Source organism: Hermetia illucens, chromosome 7 (assembly GCF_905115235.1).
Source record: "Hermetia illucens chromosome 7, iHerIll2.2.curated.20191125, whole genome shotgun sequence".
Classification (NCBI taxonomy): Eukaryota; Metazoa; Arthropoda; class Insecta; order Diptera; family Stratiomyidae; genus Hermetia; species Hermetia illucens.
In genome coordinates, this window is record NC_051855.1 from 11,688,844 (window position 1) to 11,715,052 (window position 26,209).

The following is a 26,209-nucleotide window of genomic DNA, read 5'->3' on the forward strand; positions in this document are numbered from 1 at the left end:
TACCGGAGTTTCGTCAGGGCTCAAAATTGAGACCCACTTAGAATTAGATTTTTTTGAGCCCCGCAATCACTTGGGCTCGAATATTCCTATTATACCTCTGATCATTGTCCATGTATATGCAACCAAAGAAGCAGGACTAGCACAGTGAAAATGTAGTGATGATCCCCTTGAACGAAGCGATTTCAATTCACAGGGAGCTGTGACCCTTCGCACAGCATGTAACCAAAGGGGACCGTTAAAGCAATGATCCCCTCTTATGTTTCTTAAGCTTCGAAAATGTTGATTTCTTCATGGTTTTACCATCGTTAGATGTCGCTCTTGTGTAGTTGACAATCTTCAACATTTCACCGGACAGTTGTAAAATTGGCTGCTACCCTCTGTAGAATCATTCAGAATAAGAGCCACTGCAATCAGCAGTTTCGTAGCTATTGTTCTCCTAACCACTCTCTATTGCGACCGAATTTAGTATTACAACATTTCATCTGTTGAATTGTAGTTCAACAGACTTCCTTAGAAATCTGACAGAAAAGGATTTTCAAGGTTGACAGCTAGTGCGAACAAGGAACAAGGTTCCAACAATTTTGTATTTATCTTCTTTTGTATGATATCCGGGCCAGGGACATTTGCAACGTTTTGAATGACCGAGGGAGGGCAAAGAGCAGTTGGTTCTTTGGTTGGAAAGCTGCGGGTCCAGCCGGGTTAGGAAAATTTTTCCCTGGTTTTTATGGACTTCTAGATGGTCTCTTTTCCTCCAAAACAACTTGATACAAAGCCACAAAAGCAGCCTCAGACAGGACTGACAACACGACGACGAAAACGTAATAACGATTTCTACATTTTCTCATGGAATGTGTGTCTCCTGCCCTGTACAGAGAAGGATCAGCTAGCCGATACCCTGTTCCAATATAGGGCTGATGTAACAGCGTTGACGAGGCAGACTATGTCTGAGATGGAACGATAGCGTAGGCCAGGACGCCTGACAACTTTTAGAGATATCTAATTGGTGGACATCGCGCAAAACCGGGATGTCTGGAGTTGCTCATTAAGGCAGGCCTAGATAGAATACCGGTTGTTGCGCCGTTGATGATGATGAGGTAGAGAAAAACGTCCTGAACAAGATACTTGAAGAGTAGTAGAGTTTTCTGTTCACTCCTTGGTGGAGGGTAGGGCATCCAAACAGTCAGATGGTGCTTCAATTTCACTACCGTCAAACTTAGCGCTGTGCAAGTGATAAGCTGATAAGCTCACAACAGCGAGACAAATACGAGACGAACACTGATACCCATGACGGGATGAAGAGTGGAGGAAACAGACCCCAGTATGGTCAAGTTTTCGACGTCATAATCCTTTTTAACACCATTCACCAACGGCTTGGTATGTTCCCTATTCATTCCTTTTAGCAAAAAGTTTCTTTATCATCACAGCAGGTGATAAGCATCGGCATGACACCGCAAAGATGAACACAAACATCCATGACAAAACGGGCCATCCATTGTCTTTTATAGTCTACTCTCAGGACCATAGAGAGCGACAGGACAGACGACATTGCGATAAATTTTAAATTTGAGACATTCGTTGATACGTCGGTAACAAAGAACACCAGTTGAGGAACACCACTTCATCTAGGTTGAGGTAATGCGTAAAGCAATTTCACAACGCAGTTCTCCATTGGCTGATAGTGTTGTTCCGAGGTATTTAGATCGCTCAATTTTGGACCAATCACTGCCGCTGACACTGCCGCAGACAGAGGGCGATGCTTCTCACGGTGTTTCTCCATGAGTAACCGCGCACCATGTATTGCGTGAGTAGTTTCACAGTTGTTGACAAACCTACCTTTATTTTTCCATATTGGAACTGTGGTACTGTCTTGCCAGTCAGATGGTGTTCTACCTTCCTGAATAACCCGATTAAAGAATTCACTGAGTCACAGTGTTGGGTCCCAGCTCTTCGCTTTCTAGAGCTCAGATACGATAGGTTGTTGTTTAGGATCTGCGGGATCCTAAGTCCCCATCCACATGATGGTGGACCGGACTAAATGAGGAGCAACTTACTCCCACGTTTTTTAGTCCATGGATCCCTAGTTTGGAGCATAGCACCCCAAGCATTAAAAATTGAAAAAATCAAAAATGATTGACGGTTTCGTCCAGGATAGAGGCAACTCATCAGACGCTGCCTCACCTCTGCCCTGGGAGCAGTGTGACCGAAAGTGCCAACAGGTGGAAAGACGCTCCCTTTTATCATCGCAAAAACACGACAGATACGATGTCGTCAGGTCCTGTGAGATTCCCCGATTCCACTCGTTTTATTGCCTCCTCGACTTCAGTTACGCTGAAAGGTGGAACTGCTTCAAAATTCGGCAATGATTGTGGAAGTGGAGGATGAGGGAATTCTTCAGTTGAAATCTTCTCGAAGTATTCTCGTCATCTATTCGTCATTAACGCAACAGAAGTGTTCGATATCCTGTTCGTAGGTTCGTTCCGGCTTTTAGCAAGTCGATACAGATCTCTCTCGCCATTCCGAGTGTCCAGTTTATCGTAAAGATTTCTGTGATGCTTCGCTTGGGTGACAGCAATCTCTTCCTTTGCTTTCCGGTTAGGATTCTTATAAATTTGCCAATTGGTCAGCATTTTATAGTCAAGGAACTTGTAGTAGAGGCGTTTCTTCTCATGGACCTTCATTCTAAAGCCAAGTATCTCGGTTGGTGTACGATTATACGCTCACCACTCTCATTGCGCGCTCCGAACCCCTTTCTCCCATGGCACCTGTTACCGTCTGCCTTTTCACCCACATGACCGTTAAGGTCGCCGGCAATGATTATATAGTCGTCAGCAGGCACATGACAAGTCCTTTCATCGAGAAGTTGCAGGAAGGCATCTTTACCAGCATCTGGTCCACCTGTCTGTGGTGCGTACGCGGTAAAGAATAGTGCGATCAGCTGATATGATATAATGATGAGCTTCATCAGCTGATCATCAAATCGTTCGACTTCTTTAATGGCATCACAGAAACCCTCTGAGATGGCAATGCCAACACCGTATTGAGTATGTGGTCTGTCAAAATAGAGAAGTTTAAAGCCATTTTTACCACGTTCGCGTTCAATGTGGCAGCTTTTGCCATCAGATCATTGGGTTCTTGCAGAGCGCAGATATCAATGAGTCTTTTCCGAAGGGCTCTTGTGAGTTTCTCGGTCTTTTCAATTAGGGTGCAGGCACGTATACGAGTATATAATTCGTGGGCATGTCGTGTTTTGCGAATTGTGTAAATGAGCGTTCGGCATCTGCGAGCCGCTACGGTCGCGCTGCTCCCAGGGCAGAGGTGGGACAGCGTTTGACGATTCGCCTCTGCCCTGGTAAGAAACCGTAAAGCCGTCGTCGCTTGACTTTTTTTTTTTTTTGAAAAGTTTGGGTGCAAGCCCTAAGCGAGGGGTCTGTGGACCAGAAGGGAGGGAGTATGTTGCTCCTCAATTGGTCCGGTCCTGCATTGGGTTGATGCGGACTTGGGACCCCCTTCATTCTCAGGACGAGTGTTTCAGCTCTGGCCAAGCTCTGGTCAGTAAGGCGGATTTGCGCTCAATATAATTCGTGGGCATGTCGTGTTTTGAGAATTGTGTAAATGAGCGTTCGGCATCTGCGAGCCGCTACGGTCGCGCTGCTCCCAGGGCAGAGGTGGGGCAGCGTCTGACGATTTGCCTCTGCCCTGGTAAGAAACCGTAAAGCCGTCGTCGCTTGACTTTTTTTTTTTTTTGAAAAGTTTGAGTGCAAGCCCTAAGCGAGGGGTCTGTGGACCAGAAGGGAGGGAGTATGTTGCTCCTCAATTGGTCCGGTCCTGCATTGGGTTGATGCGGACTTGGGACCCCCTTCATTCTCAGGACGAGGCACGTATATGTTTTGTTCGGATTAACTTAATTACGTCCTGGCGTCGTCCATGCGTCAAGAACCCTTGCCCATTTCTAGACAGAACCGGGGCCCGTCCTGCCGCGTCGACTGAGGTGGACGCTCTAGCATTTTTCCAAGGCTTATTACTCGATCCGATCATCTTGGATGCATTTTCGTGGTCGGTCTGTCGGGGGACCTGTCACCAAGAGTGATCAGGTAGGATTTAGTATAGTGGAATAACTCCAACTATCTCTATTTGTCTCTTTTCCTGATCTCAGCACTTTATTTTTGTTTTACCGAAGATAGTACAAAGTACGTTGTCTTAATCCCTCCTCCTTTACCTGGCCACAACTTCGATATTCTTGTCCTGCAAGAAACTTATACTATTAGCCTCCCAGTATCTCTAAGAGGGAGTTCAACATGGCCTTTGGTAGGTTCCCAACTTTCTGTGAGAGACATAACAAGGTACTCATCACTGGGGATTTTAATGGTAGATCCAAAAGTCTGGGAGACTACCTCAGTAACGACAAAGGGGTGAGATTGGAGGCTGCTGTCCTCAACTGCTTATTTATTTTTCTTAAGAATGGGATGATCACTTTTTTCAACTCATCGTCTCTTAAATTCAACATTGGTTCAAATAGGTTCAAGGCGTTGATCACTGTTTACTCTTTCAGGATCGGTGAGGGGAGGGTTACTTTCATTACAGACTCCCTTCAGACTTGTAAATCACTCAAACAAACTACGACATCGCATCACCTACATGCCCTTGCTTATGACCCCCTTTTTCAGTTGTAATAGGTCTATAGTGCCCAGCGCAACAAACGGACAGTGAACTAGTGAACTGGTGAACTAGTTACATTGATTGGCGAGTCAGGCAGGGTGCCCTAAAAGTTACTCATGAGTTGCTACGGTTGTGCGGCTTAATAAAGACACCTTCAGACCAAAAAGAAGGATTGCCGATTGGGTCACATTCGAACGGATAAGTGACTTTAAAAGAAGGTATCGAGGTCGAGGTTTGACACAAGACAACGGTGAAAGTACAACCGACTTTGCCTTTTTTCCTAATTCAGTACCTCGTCCGAAGAAGTGGTGAACGCAAGCTATATGGGAGTAACACGTGAATTCCACTGTTACTCAAAAACTCCAAACTTTTTTTCTTAACATACCCGTCTGCGTGGTATCATCAGAGTGCGCTGGCCTGATATTATCTCAATCGAAGACCTTGGTCGGCGCCCTGGCCTGCCACTCGTACGCACTGTGACCGGAAGATGTAAGTGGCAGTGGATAGGCCACACATTAAGGAGGGGCGACAACTGCATTGCGGACTAACCCATGCAGTGGAACCCACTCTTCCAAGATGGCCGACGAGGGGGTCGCTTAAGGACACTTGACGCAGAACAGTAGAGAAGGAGTGCAAGCGTCTCGGGAAGTCGTGGGGGTGTTGAAACGCGTTCCTGGTAACCGCGAACCATGGAGTATAACAACAGTGTTGACTGTTAAAACCTTTGGTTATTTATTGGTTATTTTCCCGGTTTCAACTCAAAAATTCATTCAGAGTGACCAGGAAGGGAATCTTGAAAAACGAAGAATGCGGATTTATTTATTTTATGAATCTGTTGGAGGTCTCCTGAGTTCAAGACTTCCTTTTACACTTTGAAAACTATATCAGACGTGTCTAACCTATTTATTAATTACATCAAAATATTTTATATGAATAATGAATTAAATATTATAAATTACATTGAAATTCATTAGTCATTTTCAGTAAAATTTATATTGAACGCTCTCCTTATCTAGATTCAGTCTCCGTTTATAACCTTTGAAATTTTCATTCAACCTTTAAGGCTCGTGGCTAATTTAGAGCAAACAGATCGAAAATTTTCTCTTTTTTTTTTCTACGATTTTACGTATTTTTTTTTATTTTTTGCTTCTTTTTTTTTTTGCTCAAAATTAGTTAACGTGAGGCAAAGATGTCTAATTTAAAAAAAAAAATATATTTTAATCATTATACAATGAGTCGTTCACAACCTATGGGCGAAGGCTGTGGTACATACATGAAAACAGATGTACATATAGCTGAAAATTTGATAAGCTTTTATGATTATAATTAATAACACCCATAATTCCCATTAATTCTACTGAACTTTCCATGTAGTGTGTTAGTTATAGATTTGCATAGTAATAGATCCGGATAATAATAGGAATCCATTTCGTATCACGCACCCACATAATCAAAGTTCAATTGCTGAGGTTCATTTCTCTGTATCATTTTTAAAGTTTTTCTTTTTTTTTTTTAATTTCTGATGAGATAATCTTCGAACTATGCCCATTTGTGTGGGGGTGCGTGTGTGGAACATCCCCTGTATGAACCGATTTTCGATAATAGTTTGCGTGCATTTGTCCCTAAATTTAGTAAAATGCCAAGAAATGGGGCTTTGTGGAAAATTTTCAAGGCCTACTTATTATTTTCTTGATATTTTTTTGCTTTTCTAGCTGTTAAATGAGTCTAGGGTTTTTTTCACAACTATCCGGCCAAACGGCTATGAGTTACAATCTGTACTGGCGAGGCCCCGGCAAGGACCATCTCCAGCGACTGGAGATGAAATCGTCCCTCTCTCATTCTAGTTAGTTGGATTCATTAAAAGATTTTTTATGACCATAAGCACCTTAGAGTTTGAGGGGCAGAGTGATGAGGAGGGGATGTCATCTGCAGTTGCTTTGAGCCCCTATGTAGGGCTTAGATCGTTGGCCATATATGTGTGCCATCACTCACAATTGTCGCCCTTTCTCAAGGTATGTTCTTCCCACTGTCAATGGGTATCAAAGGCCTGATCTGAATGCAGTCGTGAGGTCTTCAAACCGCCATCCAGGGTATCAAACCTTTTGGTCGCTTACCATCGGCTGTACAGACCAATTTCGGCAAGTGCGCGAATCACATGACCATACCATCGAAGACACCTGCAACCCCATATTGATCGCGGATACTCTCACATCGGATGTGATCAAAGCGTGTCTCGCCACTAATCCAACGCCACATCTTCGTCTCCATTACCGCAAGACGGCGTTCATTGTCTTTTATAGTCGGCTAACACTCAGAACCATAGAGAACGACAGGGCGGACGATAATGCGGTAAATTTTCGATTTGAGACGTCCGTTGATACGTTGATCACAAAGTGCGCCATCCAGGTTGCGTTAATGCGTGAAGCAATTTCATAGCGCAGTTCCCCATTGGCTGATAGCATTGACCCGAGGTACTTAAATTGCTCAGTTCTGGCCAGATCACTACCATTGAGAGTGATAGTGCCTTCTTCATGGGGATCGGTCGTCAAAAATTGAGTCTTATTCAGATTTAATCTGAGACCATCTTGCATGAGGTGATTATTCCATTTTTTTGGATAACTTGCTTGAGATCATTTTTGCTATGAGACACCAGGAAAACATCATCTCCATGAAGCAGTGTCTAGGACGCTGGACGTTGGATATCCGGTGTGACAGTGTCCATTACCAGAACAAAGAGAAATGGTGAGAGAGCGCTTTCTTGATGAAGAAGCGGTTGTGATACACCCCCCACACTTCAAATTTTACTTTTCGGATCGTGGTTGACCAATTTAACCCAGCCCACGAGTTCCTCTGGTGCTGGATGTTGTCGTAGAGCATACCAGATTATTTCATGCGGCCAAAGGTCAAACATTTTCTCCAGATCCAGAAATGCAATGTAAAGAAGGCGATGTTTCACAAGATGTTTTTCCATGGGTAACTACGTAGCCTGTATTGCCTCCGTAGTTCCGCAATTCTTGACAAACCCGACTTAATTCACCGTTATTTCAACGGTTGTCAAAAATGCGTTCAAAAAACTTCATGGTATGGGACAACAACCGGATTAGATGGCAATTAGAAAACTCTGCCCTTACACCGACCTAATTCTACATTTGACGTTGTCCTAGGTCAGAGTGCTCCAATTATAGGACTAGACCCAACGCGAATTGGCCTTTCCTGCTCTCTGTATAAGGCCTCTTGGTGTCTGTGAATGATACACTGTAAAATGTGTTAATGGTACTAATAATGACGTTCATGCAATGAAAATTCAGCAAGCGTACAATGAAAAAGGCCCATTTTCAGTAGAAATTTTTATCCTTTTTCACCACAATACCTTGCAAAGTACAATGTGATTGATGACTTTCAATGTAAGTGTCTTAAACACGAATTTAGGTTTAGGTTGCAATTTTCAGATTTTATGTAGGCCAGAAGACCATTCTTGGAATACAGAAGGTCAACTGTACCGGCAACAAACTGTCGAACTCGAAATTCATCAGTCACTATGATTTTTAGGCTGGATCGTTGGTTCTGAGAACACGAGACTTGTTACATTTTTCAGGGCCAACATTTTAGACCCTCTCTCCACTACGTTTCTTGCAATATCTGAATTAAGTTTCGAAAAGTACTAATCGAGCCCATTCATTTGATACCCCACATGACCATATTATGTGAAAAAAATGTAGACCCCTCTTTCGCATGTATGGAGAGCCCCCCTTAAACTCAACACAAAGGGCAAGGAATTCACAAAACACATATTCTCACCAAATTGCGTAACAATAGCTTCAGGCGTTTCTGAATAAATTGGTTGTGTCAGTTACACAGATAGAGAGATAGACAGACAAACGGACAGACGATCGATTCTAATAAGGTTTTGCTTCACACAAAACCTTATCTTTAAGGTCCTCTTGGATATACCACTCAGCGCAGCAATTATATCGGTATTACGTTGCTGAGTATGATTTATAAAATATTCTCCGCTATCTTGCTTGAGCCCTATGCCTAGAACATAGTCTGTCCCTACCAAGGAGGCCAATCAACAACAGGTCAGACTTTCTCTCTACGACAATCGGTGGAAAAACTATTGTAATCTGACCATCAGTTGCACCAACTTTTCATTGACTTCAAGGACGCCCATGGTAGCGTAGTCAGGGGAAAATTGTATACCGCCATGAAGGAATTCAAATTAACTAGGCGGACTCTGACCAATGTACGAGGCCAGATAAAAGAAGAGAGTGTACCTCTCGCAAGACCTTTCACTGTCAGTAAGGGCTTAAGACAAAAGGATTTTCTTTCATGCATCCTTTTCAACCGGGCTTTGGAAAAGTGCTTCCCAATGCTGATGGAAATGCGAGAGACACTATCGCCTAAAAGTACACCTAACTACTAGGCCAGATAAGAGAAGCAGGTACACTCTCGGTGCCTTTCACTGTCAGTAAGGGTCTAAGAGAAAAGGATCCTTTTTAACCTGACAGTGGAAAAGTGCTTCCCGATGCTGATGTGAATGCATAAGGCCACCTAAAAGTACACCTAACTACTGGCCTATGCTAATAATATTGACATAATGAGAAGAACAACCCCAGATGCACAAACTCCCTTCATCCAGATCCAGCAGGCAGCACGAGATCTAGACGAGCCGTCCCCCCTACGGAATGGGCAAGGACCAATTAAGAAGACGACTGGCAGACACAATGCCTGTTTCCCTGTTTGTCTCATGTTCTCATTATGTGCCATTGAAGGCTTTTTAGGTTCTTTATGTACGTGAAGGTTAGGAGTCGTTTTTAGCCATTGCTGGGGTGCCAGATGGTTTTTTAGCTCCTGAGCTTCCTAGGCCTATTATCTCAAGCCTCAGTCACACCATCGAAAAGAAGTATTTTTGACCTAGCGCTGAACATGTTAGCTGTGGTTTTTGACGTATTCATTATCCATTCAGAAGGATTAGGAGCACCTCATTGAGGTCGTCCGCTTTATTTAGTAGCATTAGTGTAGACAAGGAGGGGCTTTGGAGATTTAGGCTAGATCTTCGATCATGAAAGACTAAAAAATTCATTTCTGTATGTTTTTCTATACTAAATCTTGAATCCACTCACCCCGTGTCAGGGGGTGAATCCTTGGTTCTGGCTGGTTATCTCTCCCGCTCTTTGTATAAGGCCAATCGAACCTAATGAACTTCTGTCCCCCTTTTGTATTTTTCCACTGTCCGAGATTTGTGGAAGAAAGGAAGAGTCTAGAGGAGACTCTAGGAGAAGTGCTGGTACCAGAAAATCTGGTGCCGAAAATGGTAGCACATCAAGAGAATTGGGGTACGGTGAACTCCATGATCGCATCTATCCAAAACAAACTGCGAAAGGCAAAGGAGAGGAGAAAAGTGCGTTCAAGAACGCCGCGTATAGAAGAAAGCTAGAGTGAGTTGACTCCGCCCCGTGATGTAATATCTTATGGTGGTTCCGCGGGACAGGGAGGGAGTCGGCGGTGGTTTTAGTGGGTACAAATCCGACACGCTGCTGTGTCCAGACCAGTGTCTTTTGAAGGTTTCCACCTACATAAACAAAAAAACGGACAGACGGACCGACAAACAGTAAACCGATTTTAATAAATTTTTGTTTGACATGCAGTCCTGGACCGAACAACAAAAGAACATGACCTTAGATCAAAGGTTACAGGAACATAATCTAAAATCAAAGGCGCAAGAACATGATCCAGGACCAGAGGAGGAAATTGCGTGCTAAAGAGCCGAAAAAGGACAGACCACAGAGGATAGAGGACAGAGGACGGAGGACAGAGGACAGAGGACAGACGGCAGACGACAGACGGAGACGGTATAGAACAGATGTCTTAGTTTAGGTGGTGCCTTCAATATACCCGTCTGCTTTTGCTAAGGGTATTGATAATTTTCATTTATCCTAGAGGTGTTTTTCCAGCACTTTTCGCCCTGACTTCGTTGGGGAAGTTCCATTTCTCCATTAGGGTTTCCTAGTGTTTTACAGGTTTCTGAAGTTTTTATGTTTGATCTGTTTTGCGCAGTTGAAAGCGTCCCAAGTTCCTTCGATTTTCGACCTTCTTTGTGCACTCTTTAAGGTTTTGTGTAAAAGAAGAACCCTATTAAAATCGTTTTACTGTATGTTTGTTCGTCTGTCTGTCTATCCGTCTGTTCGTCTGTCTATCTGTCCGCCTGTTCGTCTTTTTTTTTGAGGAGGTGGAAATCTTCAAAAGACACTGGCGTGGACACGGATTCTTACCCACTAAAACCACTCCCGACTCCCCCCAGGCCCCGTGGAACTACCGTACGGCATTACATCACGGGGCGGAGTCAGCTCATTTTAGCTTGGTCCCCTTTCATCTCTACGCGGCGTACGTAACCGCGCTTTTCTATTCTCCTCCGTCTGTCCGTCTGTTCTTCTGTCCTTCTGTTGGTGAATGCTCCAAAGACTTAATCAGAGCGATCAGACCCGAGTGTGCACGGGGACTCATCTGAAGTGGCAAATTGGTCAGGAAACCTTACCAGGGGTATACTGGTACCATGGGAACCGGAAAAGCCCCTGGAATCACATACTTCGGGTGAACTTCTGTTGTATGTGAGGGCAGCTTGGTTATTTGCGGTTGGCCCCCCTAGTGGGAGTTTCATGGTGGTTGTGGTTGTGCTCAAGCGAGAAGAGACCTTCGGGCCTCGACGTGGTGTTGCGTATCAACACGGGTGCCGTACTCCATAGTTCGGTAGAGATTTAGGTAATTCTTGCATCCACCAGTATGAATGCTAAGCCATGCACTTGGTATAGACTGGTACCGTTGTTGCTTGTCTCAGCGGGGCTCTGATTGTGGTCACAAAATCAATCCGTGTCTGAAGAGGGCCGTAGGATTAAGTCTCACGACAGGTGCCTACGTAAAACACTATGGGCTTCACTGTCCTTCTGTCCGTCTGTCGGTCTGTCCGTCTGTCCTTCTGTCCGTCTGTCCCTCTGTCTCACGCTCTCTGTCACACGCATTTTCTTGGAAACGGTTATAGCGATTGACACTAAATGTGGGGAAAGGCAGGAGATTGCTGGGGTCGAAATTGATCATTTCTTTTAAGGACCCATTCTCAGAAATCCCTCAACCGAAAAATCTGAAAAAAATCAAGAAGCTGCCACTATATGGTACCTTGAAATTCGACGCAATATCTATGGTAGAAAAAAAAATCGTGATGTACAACCAAAGCCCAGATGCCTCAAGAGTCGAACTTTCAATTTTCGACTCCCCTATGCAAGCAGCAGATATGAAAAGCGGAGTTTTTTTTCGTCGAATGTAACAATGTGATATAACAAATTAAAGATCGCGCTTATTGCTTTAAGAAGCAGAAGAGGATCCTTTTCTTCTTCTTCAGTCTTTGTCCCCTCCTCTCCTGGTCGGCTCGTCCAAAGTGACACGCCGTTCATTTTAAGGATCTCCTAGAAGGTGTTCGGAGGATATCAGAGCGAACATTCACTATCGCGTAGGGTCTCTCAGAAAATGATGTATGTTAGGTGACCGGTGCGATCCTGCAGATTATTTGCATACTTTTCTGGATATAAATCCCACCCAAAAAACTGAGCGTTGAGAGTATTCCTTTGACCTAACTACAAAAATGGCTTGACTAATCTTAAATCACGACTTACCTTGCTCTAGAAATATAAACTTTTGGCTCGTTCTTGCATAGTAATCATCATAATCCTTTGATTGTGATTGAACATCACCACGAATTGTTGCACCCTCATAAACTGGACGTGGTAAATCTCGTTTTGTAATTTTCGGTTGTTCATCCAAACGTAACTTCTCCAATATCTGATTTTTCACATATTCAATTCTAAGCTTAGTTAGCTCGTCCTCACTGACTCGCACATTGGTATTACCACTACATTTCGGACATTTTATACTTGTATGGTCCACATGAGCACTAGGACTCTTTATAGTTTTATTATGAACGTCTTTTGGTGAATTTCCTGATGCAATTTGTTCCAAAATTGGTGGATGATCTTGTTTACTATCATTAGTGATATTCAAGCCTAATTTATTATGCAAATCATCATGACGATTAAGGGTACCACGATGACGTTGGGATAGGCTACGATGATGCTGTAGGGGATGTTGATACTGATGATTCGAGTGTCGAATGTGATGTCCTGGTTGGATTTCGCCACTAACATGAAATTTTATAATACTTTTATGCACACTGAATAGCATGAATGCAATGATAATTGGCATTGAATATTTATTAGCCATCGTTAAATATATAAATAAATATTAAAATAAGAGTAGTTATTAGTGAAGCTAGAGGGGTTATAGTTTTATTTATATTAAAGTGATTTGGATGTCTTTTTTCGATATTTCATTAAAGTATAGTTTACTGTTACCGAATGTTATATCATCACTAGTTCAAATATTATCAATTGTCGTATTATTGATTGTAGATATCCCTTTTTGTTCCTAATTTAATTGTTTTAAACGAAATATTATCTTTTCTTATTATTTTTATTATTTTTTTTTTAATTTAAATTATATATTTTACTGCACCCTACGATTAAAAAAAAATTATATCACTTTATCTAGAAAATATACCGATTAATTCCAATAGAACACTAACTATAAATTATAACAATGATTTTCAATTTGATTTCGTTGAAATTAGAATAATTTCTTCTTCTATATTTTTTATACTATCTTTTTGGGAACATCAAAATTAATTTCACTGCACTGCACGCATTTACTCGTTGATGCATATTTCATTGAAATTTATTCTTTATTTGATATACATTTCGTTTACGCAATTTAAAATAAAATAAATCCAGGATGAAGGGTTTTAACGAAAAAAATTAGAGAATTAGCACTTTTCATTTAGTTATAATTCTTATGGTTTTCTGTCAACTTTACACGATATATTAAAATTTTTATGCGTTTATTAGTTTTACACATCGGAAATGGTTAGATTGAGATATTTTAATTTTTTTTATTATTAAAAGATATTTCTCTGGCATTAAGAATATATTTTTTATATTTTTTTTATATTTAAAAACTGTTATTAATTAATCACGATGTTCGTTTTCGATGCGATCAGCGCGGCGTCTAGAGTTCAATGAAAATATGTTTTTGTTTCTTCGAAATTTATAAAAAAAAAAAACAAAAATTATTGAAATATAACGACGTAACGACAATTGAATGTATATGTGATCTAGAACTTAACAAAAATTATATAGATATATCTATATATGTTCAAAGTACTTTTATTAAAATAATATGACGTAAAATTGAGCAGGGGTTTCGAATACCGTACCACGAAGCGTCTTAAAAACGAAACAGACGTGTGCGAAACTTAGAGCGTCAGTAAGCCAAGTGGCTTGTGAGCGTCTTAAGACGCTTGAATGTCTCTAGTGTGGTCTTGCGCCTCAAACGTTTCAAATGTATTCTACACTTATGTATAGATCGCTTGGCTTACATGATGCAATAATTCGGTTACATTGAGCTACACACTGTCCGAAGAATATATTTCTTTACACATGAGACAAACTAGTGCTTGCTTTTAGGTCGGATTTTTATAATTCTTAGATTGATTCCTATAAACTAAAGATATATGTATGCCGGCTAGAATATCCGGTAAGTTAGTCAGTGGTAATTTTAAGGATATCCCGCGCCAATTCATGCAAGAGATATGTAAAAAAACTAAACATGATAAGATCACGTGAAGATAACGATTTTATATGGTGATGTACTCGTACACATGTCGCGTTTCTTAGTTGCTTATAGTTTTGAACTGTTTGAAGATATGATTAGTTTTTTATACTAGAAGATATTTCAGTCGTCCATCTATTGATCCGCCTCATCATCATTTCTGATCGTGCCAGCAACTAGTCATAGGCAGCACCGAAATGGATCTGATCGTTGGTGCCTGACCAGATACGCGCGGTTCAATGTCTGTCCGTCTGTCTGTCTTTTTTTTGTTTCGTTTGCCCATGAAAGGTGGGGAGGTAGGTAGGTTACCAGTGGCCACTCCGAGGAGCCCAATTAGCACTTTGGTGCGCCGTTTCGATGCCACAAACTCCTAAGACCGTGACTGTTGTTATGGGAGCAGAGAGGCAGAGTCCAGCCGGCTCGGATCTTCAGAGCCAGTCCTTAGCATTCACGAAAGAAAGCAGCTTTCCCACTCTGCAGCTAGAAATCTCTCTGAGGTCGCCAAAGATTGGTTTACCCAGTGTCCGCAGTCTGACTCTAGCCAGAGCTGGGCAACCGCAACGGAAGTGCCTGAAAGTTCCCCCCTCTTCTCTGCAGGTTCGCCAATGCAAATTGTAGAATATGCCGAGCCTCACGGAGTGGTCCCCTATGGGCAATGTAGATCGCTATAATTTTGTATGCATTGGCACGCGTCTGGCGATCAGGTTTTATTATAAGCGGGTCAAATCCTCCTTGAATTCGCAAAAGTGGTGAGCCATCTGAGGTCCGTGGCTGCTAAGTAGTGCGAGGATACTCCCCCTTTGACAGTTAGCAGCAGGGCATACACTGTACCTGACAAAGGACTGTCAAGACCAAAGCCCCGTCTGGCACGTCAGTCTGCTCATTACCCTCTATATTCCTATGACCGAGAACCCAGAGGGGATGACCTTGAATGGATGACCTTCCTCTTCTTCTCTCTCAATTGGTATAATTGTTTCTGAGAAAAGCACCTGCCACAGATAGACAGACAGCGACTCGAGTTAAAAGTCAGTACCAAAAGTTCATTCATATTCTGAGCGAAAATAGGGATGTAAAGCCAGAGGAAAACAAAAATAAGGAGAGAGTTAGGTATGGTTGACAGCAGCGAAGTTAAGTACCAATCGATTGTACATATATGGTTGTCATTCCCCCGTTGATGGGGTATACCACGTCAACCACACCTACGCGCTATCGTCTATGGTCCGCCGAAATGCGCTTCAGCTCACTCTATGACTTTCTGAGGTGCTTGCACTCCTCTTCTGCGGTACTCTACCGCGTACCGATAGGTACAGCGATGCAGATAGGTGTTCACGAATGCTTGGAACCATCGAGTGACAGTGTGCGGGGGGACGCACTGAACAATCTCAACTTGATCCTGGTATTGAGATAGCTGGATTTCCTGATTTTGAATAAGGCAGTGAAAACAGATCAAGCGCTGTTAATGCGTCGAGCAACATCCAGTTCGGTTCGCCGTCGGCAGAAACGCTTACTAGAAGATATACAAATTGTTCGACGCCTTCAATTCTGTGCTAATTAATGCAGATAAAGAGAGTACGATGACCCGTCAGACTGAGAACCTGGTTTTTGTTGGTGTTTCAGCTCAATTCTATTTGCCTCTCCTCTAAAAGAGTAAAGAGGTGTCATCTGCGGTCTACGTGTTTGAGGAAAAATATCAAAGCCATTTGGGAAGGTCCATGACCGATGGCATCATGTGGGAGAGACAACTCCTCTGAGCATCCAGGCTCTAGTGGTCCATTTTACTCGATTCCTTTGTCTAACGGAATGTCCCGAATAAATGTATCGTTGGATTTCCGCGCTGCAGCTCCAGCACATCAGCACTAAAAATATAATGGTAGCGCCTCTCTTGTTATGCATATCCAACTTCTAAATCTACTGCTGACCGCCAAGTAGTCAATCTGATTGCTCATAGGATGTCAGTGAGTTAGAATACAGCTGACCTTATGGCAAGCTCTGATCTCAAGTAATGTGCCACCAATAACAAGGCAGTGAAAGCTGCCGAAATTTGAAAACTTACCACCATTATTGTTACGTGCGTCAAAATCATCTTTCTCCATTCCATGTCTCAGCAAGGTGTTTTCAAAGCCCACCTTAGTATTCAGATCACCCACAATGATCACAATGTCACCTTTAAGAGCTGAGTGTAATTGTTCGTAGAAAGTCTAGTAGATCTGTCTTATCTAAGGAAAGTGACTAAAAGAGGTATGAACATCTGCGACAACTATTATTACTTCCAGCCAAATTAGGACTATCTGAAGATGCGCAATAGAGTCATCAGGACTACCAAGAAATTCTCCTGGCGACCCTTCAAAACTCAGCAAGATTGTGATCAGTGAATATACAAATCCACCCTTCCTCAAAAAATTCGGATGGGTCCTGGACGGATACATTCTCCAGGAAATAAAGATAACTGTGGGCAAAAACCCCCATTTAAAATTATGCGCTGATGATACGATTGGCCACGTCTAAAAGGGATCAATTAACTAAGTAATTCACAGCTACTCAATCTGTTAATTACTTGATAGAGTTTTTAAATCTGTTAATTGCTCGACGGGGTCAAGCACTGCACTGCAGGATAGACTGACAGGGAATATAGTTACTTGGGACCAACCTGTCTCTCCCTGAAAGTGATCTGTCTCTCTTCGAGGGTGATATGTGGCTTTCCAAGCCTCTCGTCTACAAAGACCGTTAGTGAGTGATGATAGCCATACCCTGTATGAGGTGACCCTACTATTAACAACACGCTACGAATCTAGACTGTAGAGTCGAAAAATACCCATCCACTACCCCAATCCAAGGTGTCATGCGAACCGCGCCCATTGGATAGTTTCCAGTCGGGGTATCTGACTGTATTCAAACGGAGCCTCACTGATACCAGGTCAAACTGGCCAATCAGGTGGAGACACATCTCCGAAATACTGAGAGCCAGGTGATCACACTAAAAAAAGTGATAGGGACGTCAAGCAGTGGATCCAAGGTCAGCATTGGCATAGAGCTGGGCAATCGCAGAGAAAGTGCATGAGGGTTTCCCTTCCTTCTCCGTCGCTTCGGCAATGCGAATTGTAGGGTATACCGCGCCTAGCGGCATGGTCCTCTATGGGCCACTGCCCCGTGCAGACCGCCGTAATCTTGAGTGCACTTGAACGCGTCTGGCACAGGAGCTCTCGTGATCGGGCTATGTTATAAGCGGGCCAAATTCTCCTTGACTTGGCACAGCTTATAAGCCTTCGCCATCTTAGGCCCGCGGCTGCTAGGTAGTGCGAGTAGATTCGGCCCCCGACAGAGAAGAATCATTCGAGGAATTTTTGGCCCCCTATATGAGGATGGACGACTCCGTAGCCTACAGAATGACGAAATCTATGAGCGATACCATGACCATCAGGTTGTGGATAAAATCCGGCTCAATAGGTTGCGGTGGGCGGGTCACTTAATCCATATGGATGCGGATGATCCAGGCCGGAAAGTTTTCGCTCAAGCCACACCCTAATGTTGAGAATGAGCCTGTGCGTCCACCGACCTTTCTTAGACTCGTCCCATCTACGTTGCCAGAGATCAAGCGACTCTGACCTTGCCGCATTTCTACGCTGTGCATGCCCCTCCATATGTCTTGCATTGTACAGGACATTCATTTCTTTGGCCAGAATGTCAACCGGGATCATGCCTGCCACCACCAATACTGCCTCATCTGATGTGGTTCTAAAAGCACTGCAAACCCTCAAAGCCATCCGCCGGTAAACCGAGTTCACCTGCTTTCGTCTCTGAGAGTTTGCAAGTGCCTCTGCCCACACAGGCGACGAGTAGAGCAGGATGGAGCGCACCACTCCGGCTAGCACCAACCTCTGGCAATGTTTCGGTCCACCAATATTTGGCAACATTTTTGCAAGTGCCGTGGTGGCACTGGCTGCCTTTTGGCATGCATACTCTAAGTGTTCCCTAAAACTCAATTTGGTGTCAGTTATTACCCCCAGGTATTTGATAGCCGGCTTTGATACGACCGTATGTCCACCGACCTCCACTTTTACAGTATTATTTTTCCTGCGTTTCGTTATCAAGACCGCTTCCGTTTTCGCGTCCGCCAAGGTCAGCCCGGCCTTTTCTAGCCAGGACTTTACCGCTCTCACTGTTTCCGTTGCGTAAACCTCCACATCTTCTGGGTGTTTTGCTGCAACCACCACAGCTAGGTCATCAGCAAAGCCGACAATCGTAGTCCCCTCTGGGACGGGAAGAGCAAGCACCCCATTATACATGATATTCCACAACAGGGGACCAAGTACCGATCCCTGTGGTACCCCGGCTGTGACAATGTACTCTTTGGGGCCCTCATCCGTCCCGTACCAGAGAGTCCTCTCTGAGAGGTAGTTTTCCACCAAATTCGCTAAGTATCCGGGGACACCTATGTCAGCCAACGCTCGTTTAATTCTATTCCAGTTGGCCGAGTTGAATGCGTTTTTCACATCCAACGCCACCACGGCACAGCAGCCGTCAGAAATCAGTGCACCTTTTGCCAGGCGCGTCGGAAACCAAACTGGCGTTCCGACAAACAATTGCTGGCTTCGACGATGGGCAGGAGTCTGTTGTAGATGACTCTCTCCATCATGTTCCCCATTGTATCCAACAGGCATATAGGACGATACGACGCTGGGTTTCCAGGTTGCTTGCCAGGCTTCGGAAGCAACACCAACTTTTGCTTTTTCCACTGGGCAGGGAATATTCCTTCTTTTAGGGACGCCTCGAAGGTGTTGGTGAAAAGTTCGGGCCTAGTCTTCACTGCCAGTTTCAAAGCTCGGTTGAGGATGCCATCCAAACCTGGGGCCTTGTTGTCACGGAACCTACCACATATTTCCCGTAGCTCCTCCACAGTTACAGGCGGTATTATGCCGTCATTTGGCTGGACAAAAACTTGCCTTCCCCTATTTTCGTGGTGAGGGAACAGAGTGGAAACAATCTGTTTCAGGAGGCGCGGACAGGTCCCCTGGGGTGATTTCCGCAGCCTTTTCATCACCACTCTGTAAGCCTCGCCCCCAAGGGTTTATGTCGGCATGGTCGCACAGCTGTTTGAAGCAGTTCTTTTTGCTCCTCCAAATGGCTTCCTTTAGGCGGCCACGCAATTGCTTGTGTGCCTCCTCTCGACCGTCGCCATCGGGTTTTCCCCTGAGCCTCTGGCAAAGCCTCCTTGCCCGAAAACATGCAGCTCGCAAACTTGCGATTTCATTGTTCCACCAGTAGTTGGGTTGCCTACTGGGGAGCAATCGCCTTCTGGGCATAGTAGCATCGCATGCTTCCGTGACCCATCGAGTGATCTGGGTGGCTTTCTCTCCAGCCGTACCATTCAGGGATATGTCGGATTTGAGCACCGCGGTAAACGTGTCCCCCTCGAACGCTTTCACTGTCCAGCCAAGCATACCACCCGGCATTCTGCGAAAACTATTTTTCGAGCTCGATCCACCCTTGATCTCTATGCAGATTGCCTGGTGGTCGCTGTGAGTATAGTCCTCACTGACATGCCAAGCGATTCTACTGGTTAAAGTGGCACTCACGTATGTCAGGTCCACTATAGAGCCCAGGCCCCTTCCCCGGAAAGTGTACGAAGACCCAACATTCGCCAGTACCAAGTCCAGCTCTGCGAATGCTTCGAGGAGAACACGTCCCCTGACATTAGTTATCCGGCTGCCCCATTCAAGAGCCCACGGATTGAAATCGCCTCCTATTATGATCGGCCACCGTCCTCTTGCATCCAAAACAAGAGCAGCAAGCATCCGCTCATACTCGACGAGTGTAGCGCTGGGTGGAGCATAGCAGCTGTAGATGTAGATGCCCTTCACCTTTGCTCTAATGAAGCCCTCCTCCGGGTGCTCCATTATCTCCTGGAAGGCTTGTTCTCCACAAGTCCACAGCGCTGCTTGACCCGTTTGGTCTTTGACCCAAACGCTACCACCGCGGTTTCGGTATGGTTCACTTAGTATGGCCACATCGACGTTTTTCTCGCGGATGGTTTACGCGAGTAGATCCTGCGCCGCCTCGCAGTGGTTGAGGTTGATTTGTATTAACCTCATCTGCGATTTGTGCTAAGGGCTCTCCTGTATTCCGGGCACCTGCTGCTGCCTGCAATGTGCCGATGGTCCACACCCTCCTTTCCTTTGCACAGTAGACAATTTGGGTCAGCACCGCAGTCCTTGCTGATGTGGCCTTCCACTCCGCATCTCCTGCATTGCTTTGACCTATCATTTGGGTTAGTGCATGACTTCGCAATGTGACCAAAGTCAAGGCATCTAAAGCACCGTTTTAACGCCACCTGTTCCCTAAGGCGACACATTATCCAGCTTATTCTCACTCTCCCTGCTGCTAACAGTTTGAGTGCGTTCTCCACTGGTAGGCTGATGATGGCGGTTTGTGTTCCCCCATAGGCTTTCCTTAGCGTTTTCACCGCTGACTCTTGTAGTTCGGGAAGATCGAACTGTTTCTCCAACGCTTCGCGAACCTCTTCCTTTGTCGTGATTTCATCTATATCTTTGCAGATTATAGTGATCTCCGGCCTGCTAGCTCTTATGTCGGCTTCCTGTCCTAAAGTCTTCCCGATTTGGCTCAAGAATTTGTCCGCGGTTACATGCTTGGATTTCTTAAGTTCCAACATAAGATCTCCCTTCTGCGACCGTCTAATGCGGGTGACGTTGTCTCCCAAATTGGTGAGTTCGGGGTCTGCCTTCACTTTCCTGAGAATGTCGGCGTATGACCCTTCGCCCCCGTTTGGAAATGAAAATCACCTCCGGTCTAATCTTCCTCCGATAACTTTTTTTCCGCGGTTCTACCTTCCTCCAAGCTTCCGCATCCGCCTTTGATGGTTCGATCCCTTTCCTCGAGGTAGCCACTGCAGTATTTTCCCTGGTAGCTTCAGACGTACTTTTCATGAACTCCGCCTTTTGGGAGTTGAGTCCTTTTTTCTTTTCGGGGTTTGCTGGCCTGTTGAGTCATTCAGCTTCTCGCGCAGCCTCTTCCCCGGTTTCTCACCTTTTGTGTTTTGAACCGGCGTTACTTGAGTTGCCTGGTTCACTTTTCCAATCAGCGTTCATCCTGGGCCTTGCCGTACGTCAAACGGATGACTCTTATCAAGGCCCTTATATTTTGGTGAATGTTCCTGCGCTCCTTTATAAACTCACGCAGATCCATGATCTTTTTACCGAGGGCTGTAAAGGCAGCTCCAGACTGATCATTGCCCAAAATATCGCTCGGGTGAATCGGATCTATAAGTCTATGGTAGAAAAAGAAGACGAAGCAGACCCTGCCTGAATGACGTAGGCCAGGACGCCAGACAGCGATTAGGGGATATCGAATTGGTGGAGGTCCTTGTTAAGGCATCAGGTTCCTTATCTGCCGTCGATGATGATAATAATTTTTCCTCTTCCGACAGCAGCGAGGGGTAGTATAACCTCTGCCAAAAACGAGCACTTCTGTCATTTTCTGTTTGCACCTCTCTCGTTTTTTGAGCTAATCAGGGGCGATTATCAATGAAAGAAATAATATCAATTTTAATTCAATTTACATTTATTGTAATGCTCTTTTTTTTAAATTTTGTTCGTTCTTTTTTTTTTTCCTCTTCCTTCTTATTTAGGTTTTATTTCTTAAATTTAATGACCTCCTTGTTTTTTTCTGTTTTATTTAAATTCAATTTACTTTTTTGTTTATTTACATTTATTTTATATTGTATATATATATATATATATTTATGTACGTGGCAAAAGAAATTATGTTAAATATGTATATATATATATTCTTCCTGTTTACTCTTTTTAGTTCAATTTAGATATATTTCTATTTATCAAATAATTTAATTATAGTTGTTCATTTATTTCATTTTTGAGATATTTTTCTGCAATCTTTTATGGGTTTGCCATTTGTTTTTTTGTTTTTTTTTTGTTCTTTTTTTGGTTTTTTAATGTATCAATGGTACTGCCATGTGGTAAATGAGTTTATGAAATGGAAATTGAATCTATTTTGTTTTGTATCAAATTTTCAAGCTCTTTTTTTGGTGAAAAATAATCACTTACTTGGCTTTGTTTTGAGATTTTTAATTGCTGTCAATTTATTATATTGGAAATGAATTAAAACACGATTTTCGCGTTTTATTTTATTTCAAAAATTATACTATTTACTGGAAATCAATCAACATTTTTTCGTGTTTTAGAATTTTTGTTTTTTTTTATTTTATAAATTATTTTATTTATTGGAAATAAACCACGCAATTTTCCATCTGGAAATTTGTTTTATTAAATTTTTAATTACTAAAAAATTAGCCGCGACATTTTTGTATTTTTCTGTTGGTTTTTTTCCAGTTTTATCCGCGATATATTCTGCTGTTGTATTTATAAATATTATACAGTAGTTTTGCATCGCATTGAAAACAATTCGAAAAAAAATACGGTACAGCAGTGCCTTTTTTACTTCATTGCCACCATGTGTTTGAATTTTTTATTGGGGTTCATCATTTTTCACGCCATATGAAATACGTATTTGAGCTTTTTCTCATTTTTGTTTGATTTAATTCACATTTATTTATTTATTGCGCATCAAGTAAGATGTATTTGGCAATTGCTTGTCTTTTTCTGGTTTCATTTTCTGATTCTCTCTGTTCTCACGTAATCAAAATATATTGTAATATGTTTATAATATTATATTATACTATATTATGTTACTTTGTTTATTTATAATAATATAGTATATTATATTATATGCTGAAATATGTTACATAATTAATTCAATACACATTTCCTGCATATGCCTTATCAGTGTAGGTTATCATTAAATGTAAGGGGGGTTTCTCTGTTCTTTTCTTTGCTTTATTTATAATATATCCTTACCAGTCAAATTCCCTATGTATAATTCAACGTAAAAATGAATGGAGCCAACATAAAACAGCCCTTTTACTCTTCATCATAATAATAGTATTTTGATAATAAAAATCAGTATATTTTCTAGTTTTAAGTGTTTTAAGTCAAGTTATCAAGTCTTTTTCGTTTATTCTTTTTCTTTGTATATATAGTGAATGTTCTGTTTAACTTTTCGTCTATAATGTTATTTTTCACCTTCATATTCCTATATATATACTTTTGTATTTCGTTCTTAATTTTGGATTATATCTTCTTCGGTTTCCGTTCATCTTTCTTTTATGTATCTCCTAATTTCTTTTTTTTTAAATTGAGTAATACTTGTAAATATTTAGTTTGCGAAAAATTTGCAGAGGCATTTCAAAAGGCATATTAGTAATAGAAATGGGCGTTATTGTGTATCCTAATTGAAGTTTTTCATTTTGTTTTTCGTTTGTTTTAAAGTTTATCATCGTAATTTTCTTAGTTTAGATCTTACATTATAAAACACTCCAAACATAAACTTTATATAATCCATATACAATATATGTTGATATATTATATAAAATTATATATAATTACAAATAATTATAAATAATTATATATAATTATCAATAATTGCACATAATCATAAATAATTATATATAATATACTACATTTATATGAATATATATATATTTATATGTATGTATATCACATGTTCTCAACAAAAATGGACGATTCTCATAAAAAAATTATTATAAATATGCACATGTTAATATATTTCGAAGGAAAAAACCCCTTGAAAGCATGGTCTTCGCAGGAAGACTAATCATTGGTTAAAACCATTTTTTTCGGGCGTATCTACTTTGTTATATCAAATTTGATGAATTGCAAATGCAAAAAAGAATGCTAATTGCCAGAAACTTCCGTGAATTAGACAAATCAAACACCATCAATAGTAAATGAAAACCATCAGTCAGTATTAGACTAAATCTCAGAGGGATAAGTGCCTTTAATTTATAAACTAGGGAAATAGTAATCCACAAAGAGGCGTAATTATAAAAATAAATACTAATTATACTCGGAATTGAAACAATTAATTCTGGTCGAGGAGGAAGGAGGTGCAGATCATATACTAGCAAGTGGTAATCTAGGGATTTAATCTGGATAATTAGTAGTCTTTTTCCTTAAAATTTAAATTCTGCTTTCAACAACAAAAGTGTATTTATTAGCCTGTTTGCGTCAGATTCCCGCGGTCCGCTCAACGTGAATTCTAGAGGAGACTGATGAAAAAAAAAAACCCTAAACACTTCGGGCTTGCGTAGGTCCTAGTTTGAAAAACCAAACACAAGAAAAGCGTCGATATTGCAATACATGTCCTCTCATTACACAGGTGAGATTTTACTCGAAGACCAATCAGACCGAGCATTGCTATTTCGGTATAGAAGACAGACCTTCTAAGAAATCATCCCAACCAGAAATTTAGTTTCGTCAACAATGACTCTACTTTGGACACCACTTGCAAGGGAACTGTATTGAGATTATCTTCCGGCCATTCCGAAACTCTAACTCCGCTTCAAGGCATTGTTGAAATAGGCTGTTTCCCTCGGAGTGGGAGTGGCAGTAGGGGCTTAAAGGAACCGAATCCACTGTAGATATAACAATCATGGTAGTTGAGGCAAGTTAAGCCGAATTGATGGTATGGTCCCGGAATTCGCACTTGCCAAGATTGGTCTGAACATCGAAGTCGATGATAAGCAACCGAAAGACCGGCCGAAATAACGTTGGCTTGATGCGCTGCATTTAAAAGCCTCTCAATTGCATCCAGATCAGGCATTTGATAGAACCAAATGCCGAAACCTAACACGACGAGCCGACCTCGCTTGTGATCGGGACAAAGGCTGAAGAAAAAGATGAAGGGGTCTTGAATATGCTGCATAATAAGCAACATAGAAAAAGGTCTCTATCCCAGACGACAAAACGCTCTCGTAGGGGACATCTTTGCTGTCACATCACCAGCAAGTTGAAGTTCAAGGGTCAGTTGCAAGGGGTGCTTGCAACAATATTCACGAATGTCAAGGAGTCGAAAGAATAGCTGAAGATGTCTCAAACGAGGAGAAGTGCAGTCGACTCTTCTTGCTCTAATCTGTCCAAAATGAGGCTACTCGAATCGATACACCATCCATCGTGGAATAGCTGCGAGACAGGCGTCTTCAATAGTCTGGCTATGTAGTTCCACTGACGTTAGATTGACAGATAGACAGACGTCTTCAACAGTGTGGCTATCTAGTTCCACTGACGATAGATCGCAATCGATGGGAGGTGAACCGAAGGACGACCAAAATAATGATGGCTTGGCACGTTCAAAGTAAGTACCGAGCCTGACCCACATAAGCCGACCGTGCTACCGAATCGGACCAAGGCTAAAGAGGAAAAGTAGGGCAAGTTCCTACAGGTTCAGTGAACAAGTCAATTTTTTGATGATACCAGGGAATGGCTTGGGCGGGAAGATAAGAAAAGGAACTGCCTTATCATCATCATCAACGGTTCTACGGTTCTACCTTAATAAGGAACTCCAGACATCCCGGTTTTGCGCCGAGGTCCACCAATTCGATATCCCTAAAAGCTGTCTGGCGTCCTGACCTATGCCATTGTTCCATTTCAGGCCTCAGGTCTGCCTCGTCTTCTTTTCCTACCATAGAACTGCCCCATACCTACCAATTATTCGTTGATTAATAACGAGTTGGGATTGTTATAAGCAGTATTACCACCTACTTGGGCTCTATGATTCACTAAATTGTCCTAGAAACGTCAATCTTTCGGAGAACCAACAGCGTATACCCCGGCCGTAGTGAGGAAATCCGGCCCTAAGGTTGACAACTATGCGAATAAATTGAGGAAAATTATACGAGTGTGGGGAGTGGAGTGTGCCCCCATATTATCCCTTTTTTCATTGAAATGTCTAT

The 26,209-nt window shown here is 42.5% G+C and overlaps 1 protein-coding gene across 1 annotated transcript in view; it reads right to left on the minus strand.

Annotated features, from left to right (window-relative positions):
* The window catches only part of LOC119660980 (growth/differentiation factor 8), a 50,221-nt gene extending 37,023 nt beyond the window's left edge, over positions 1 to 13,198 (minus strand). Inside the window, exon 1 of the mRNA XM_038070063.1 lies at positions 12,321 to 13,198. Coding sequence (XP_037925991.1) covers positions 12,321 to 12,924 — 604 coding nt within the window. The 5' untranslated portion in view covers positions 12,925 to 13,198. The remainder of the gene's footprint in view (positions 1 to 12,320) is intronic.
* Between the last annotated feature and the right edge of the window lie 13,011 nt (positions 13,199 to 26,209).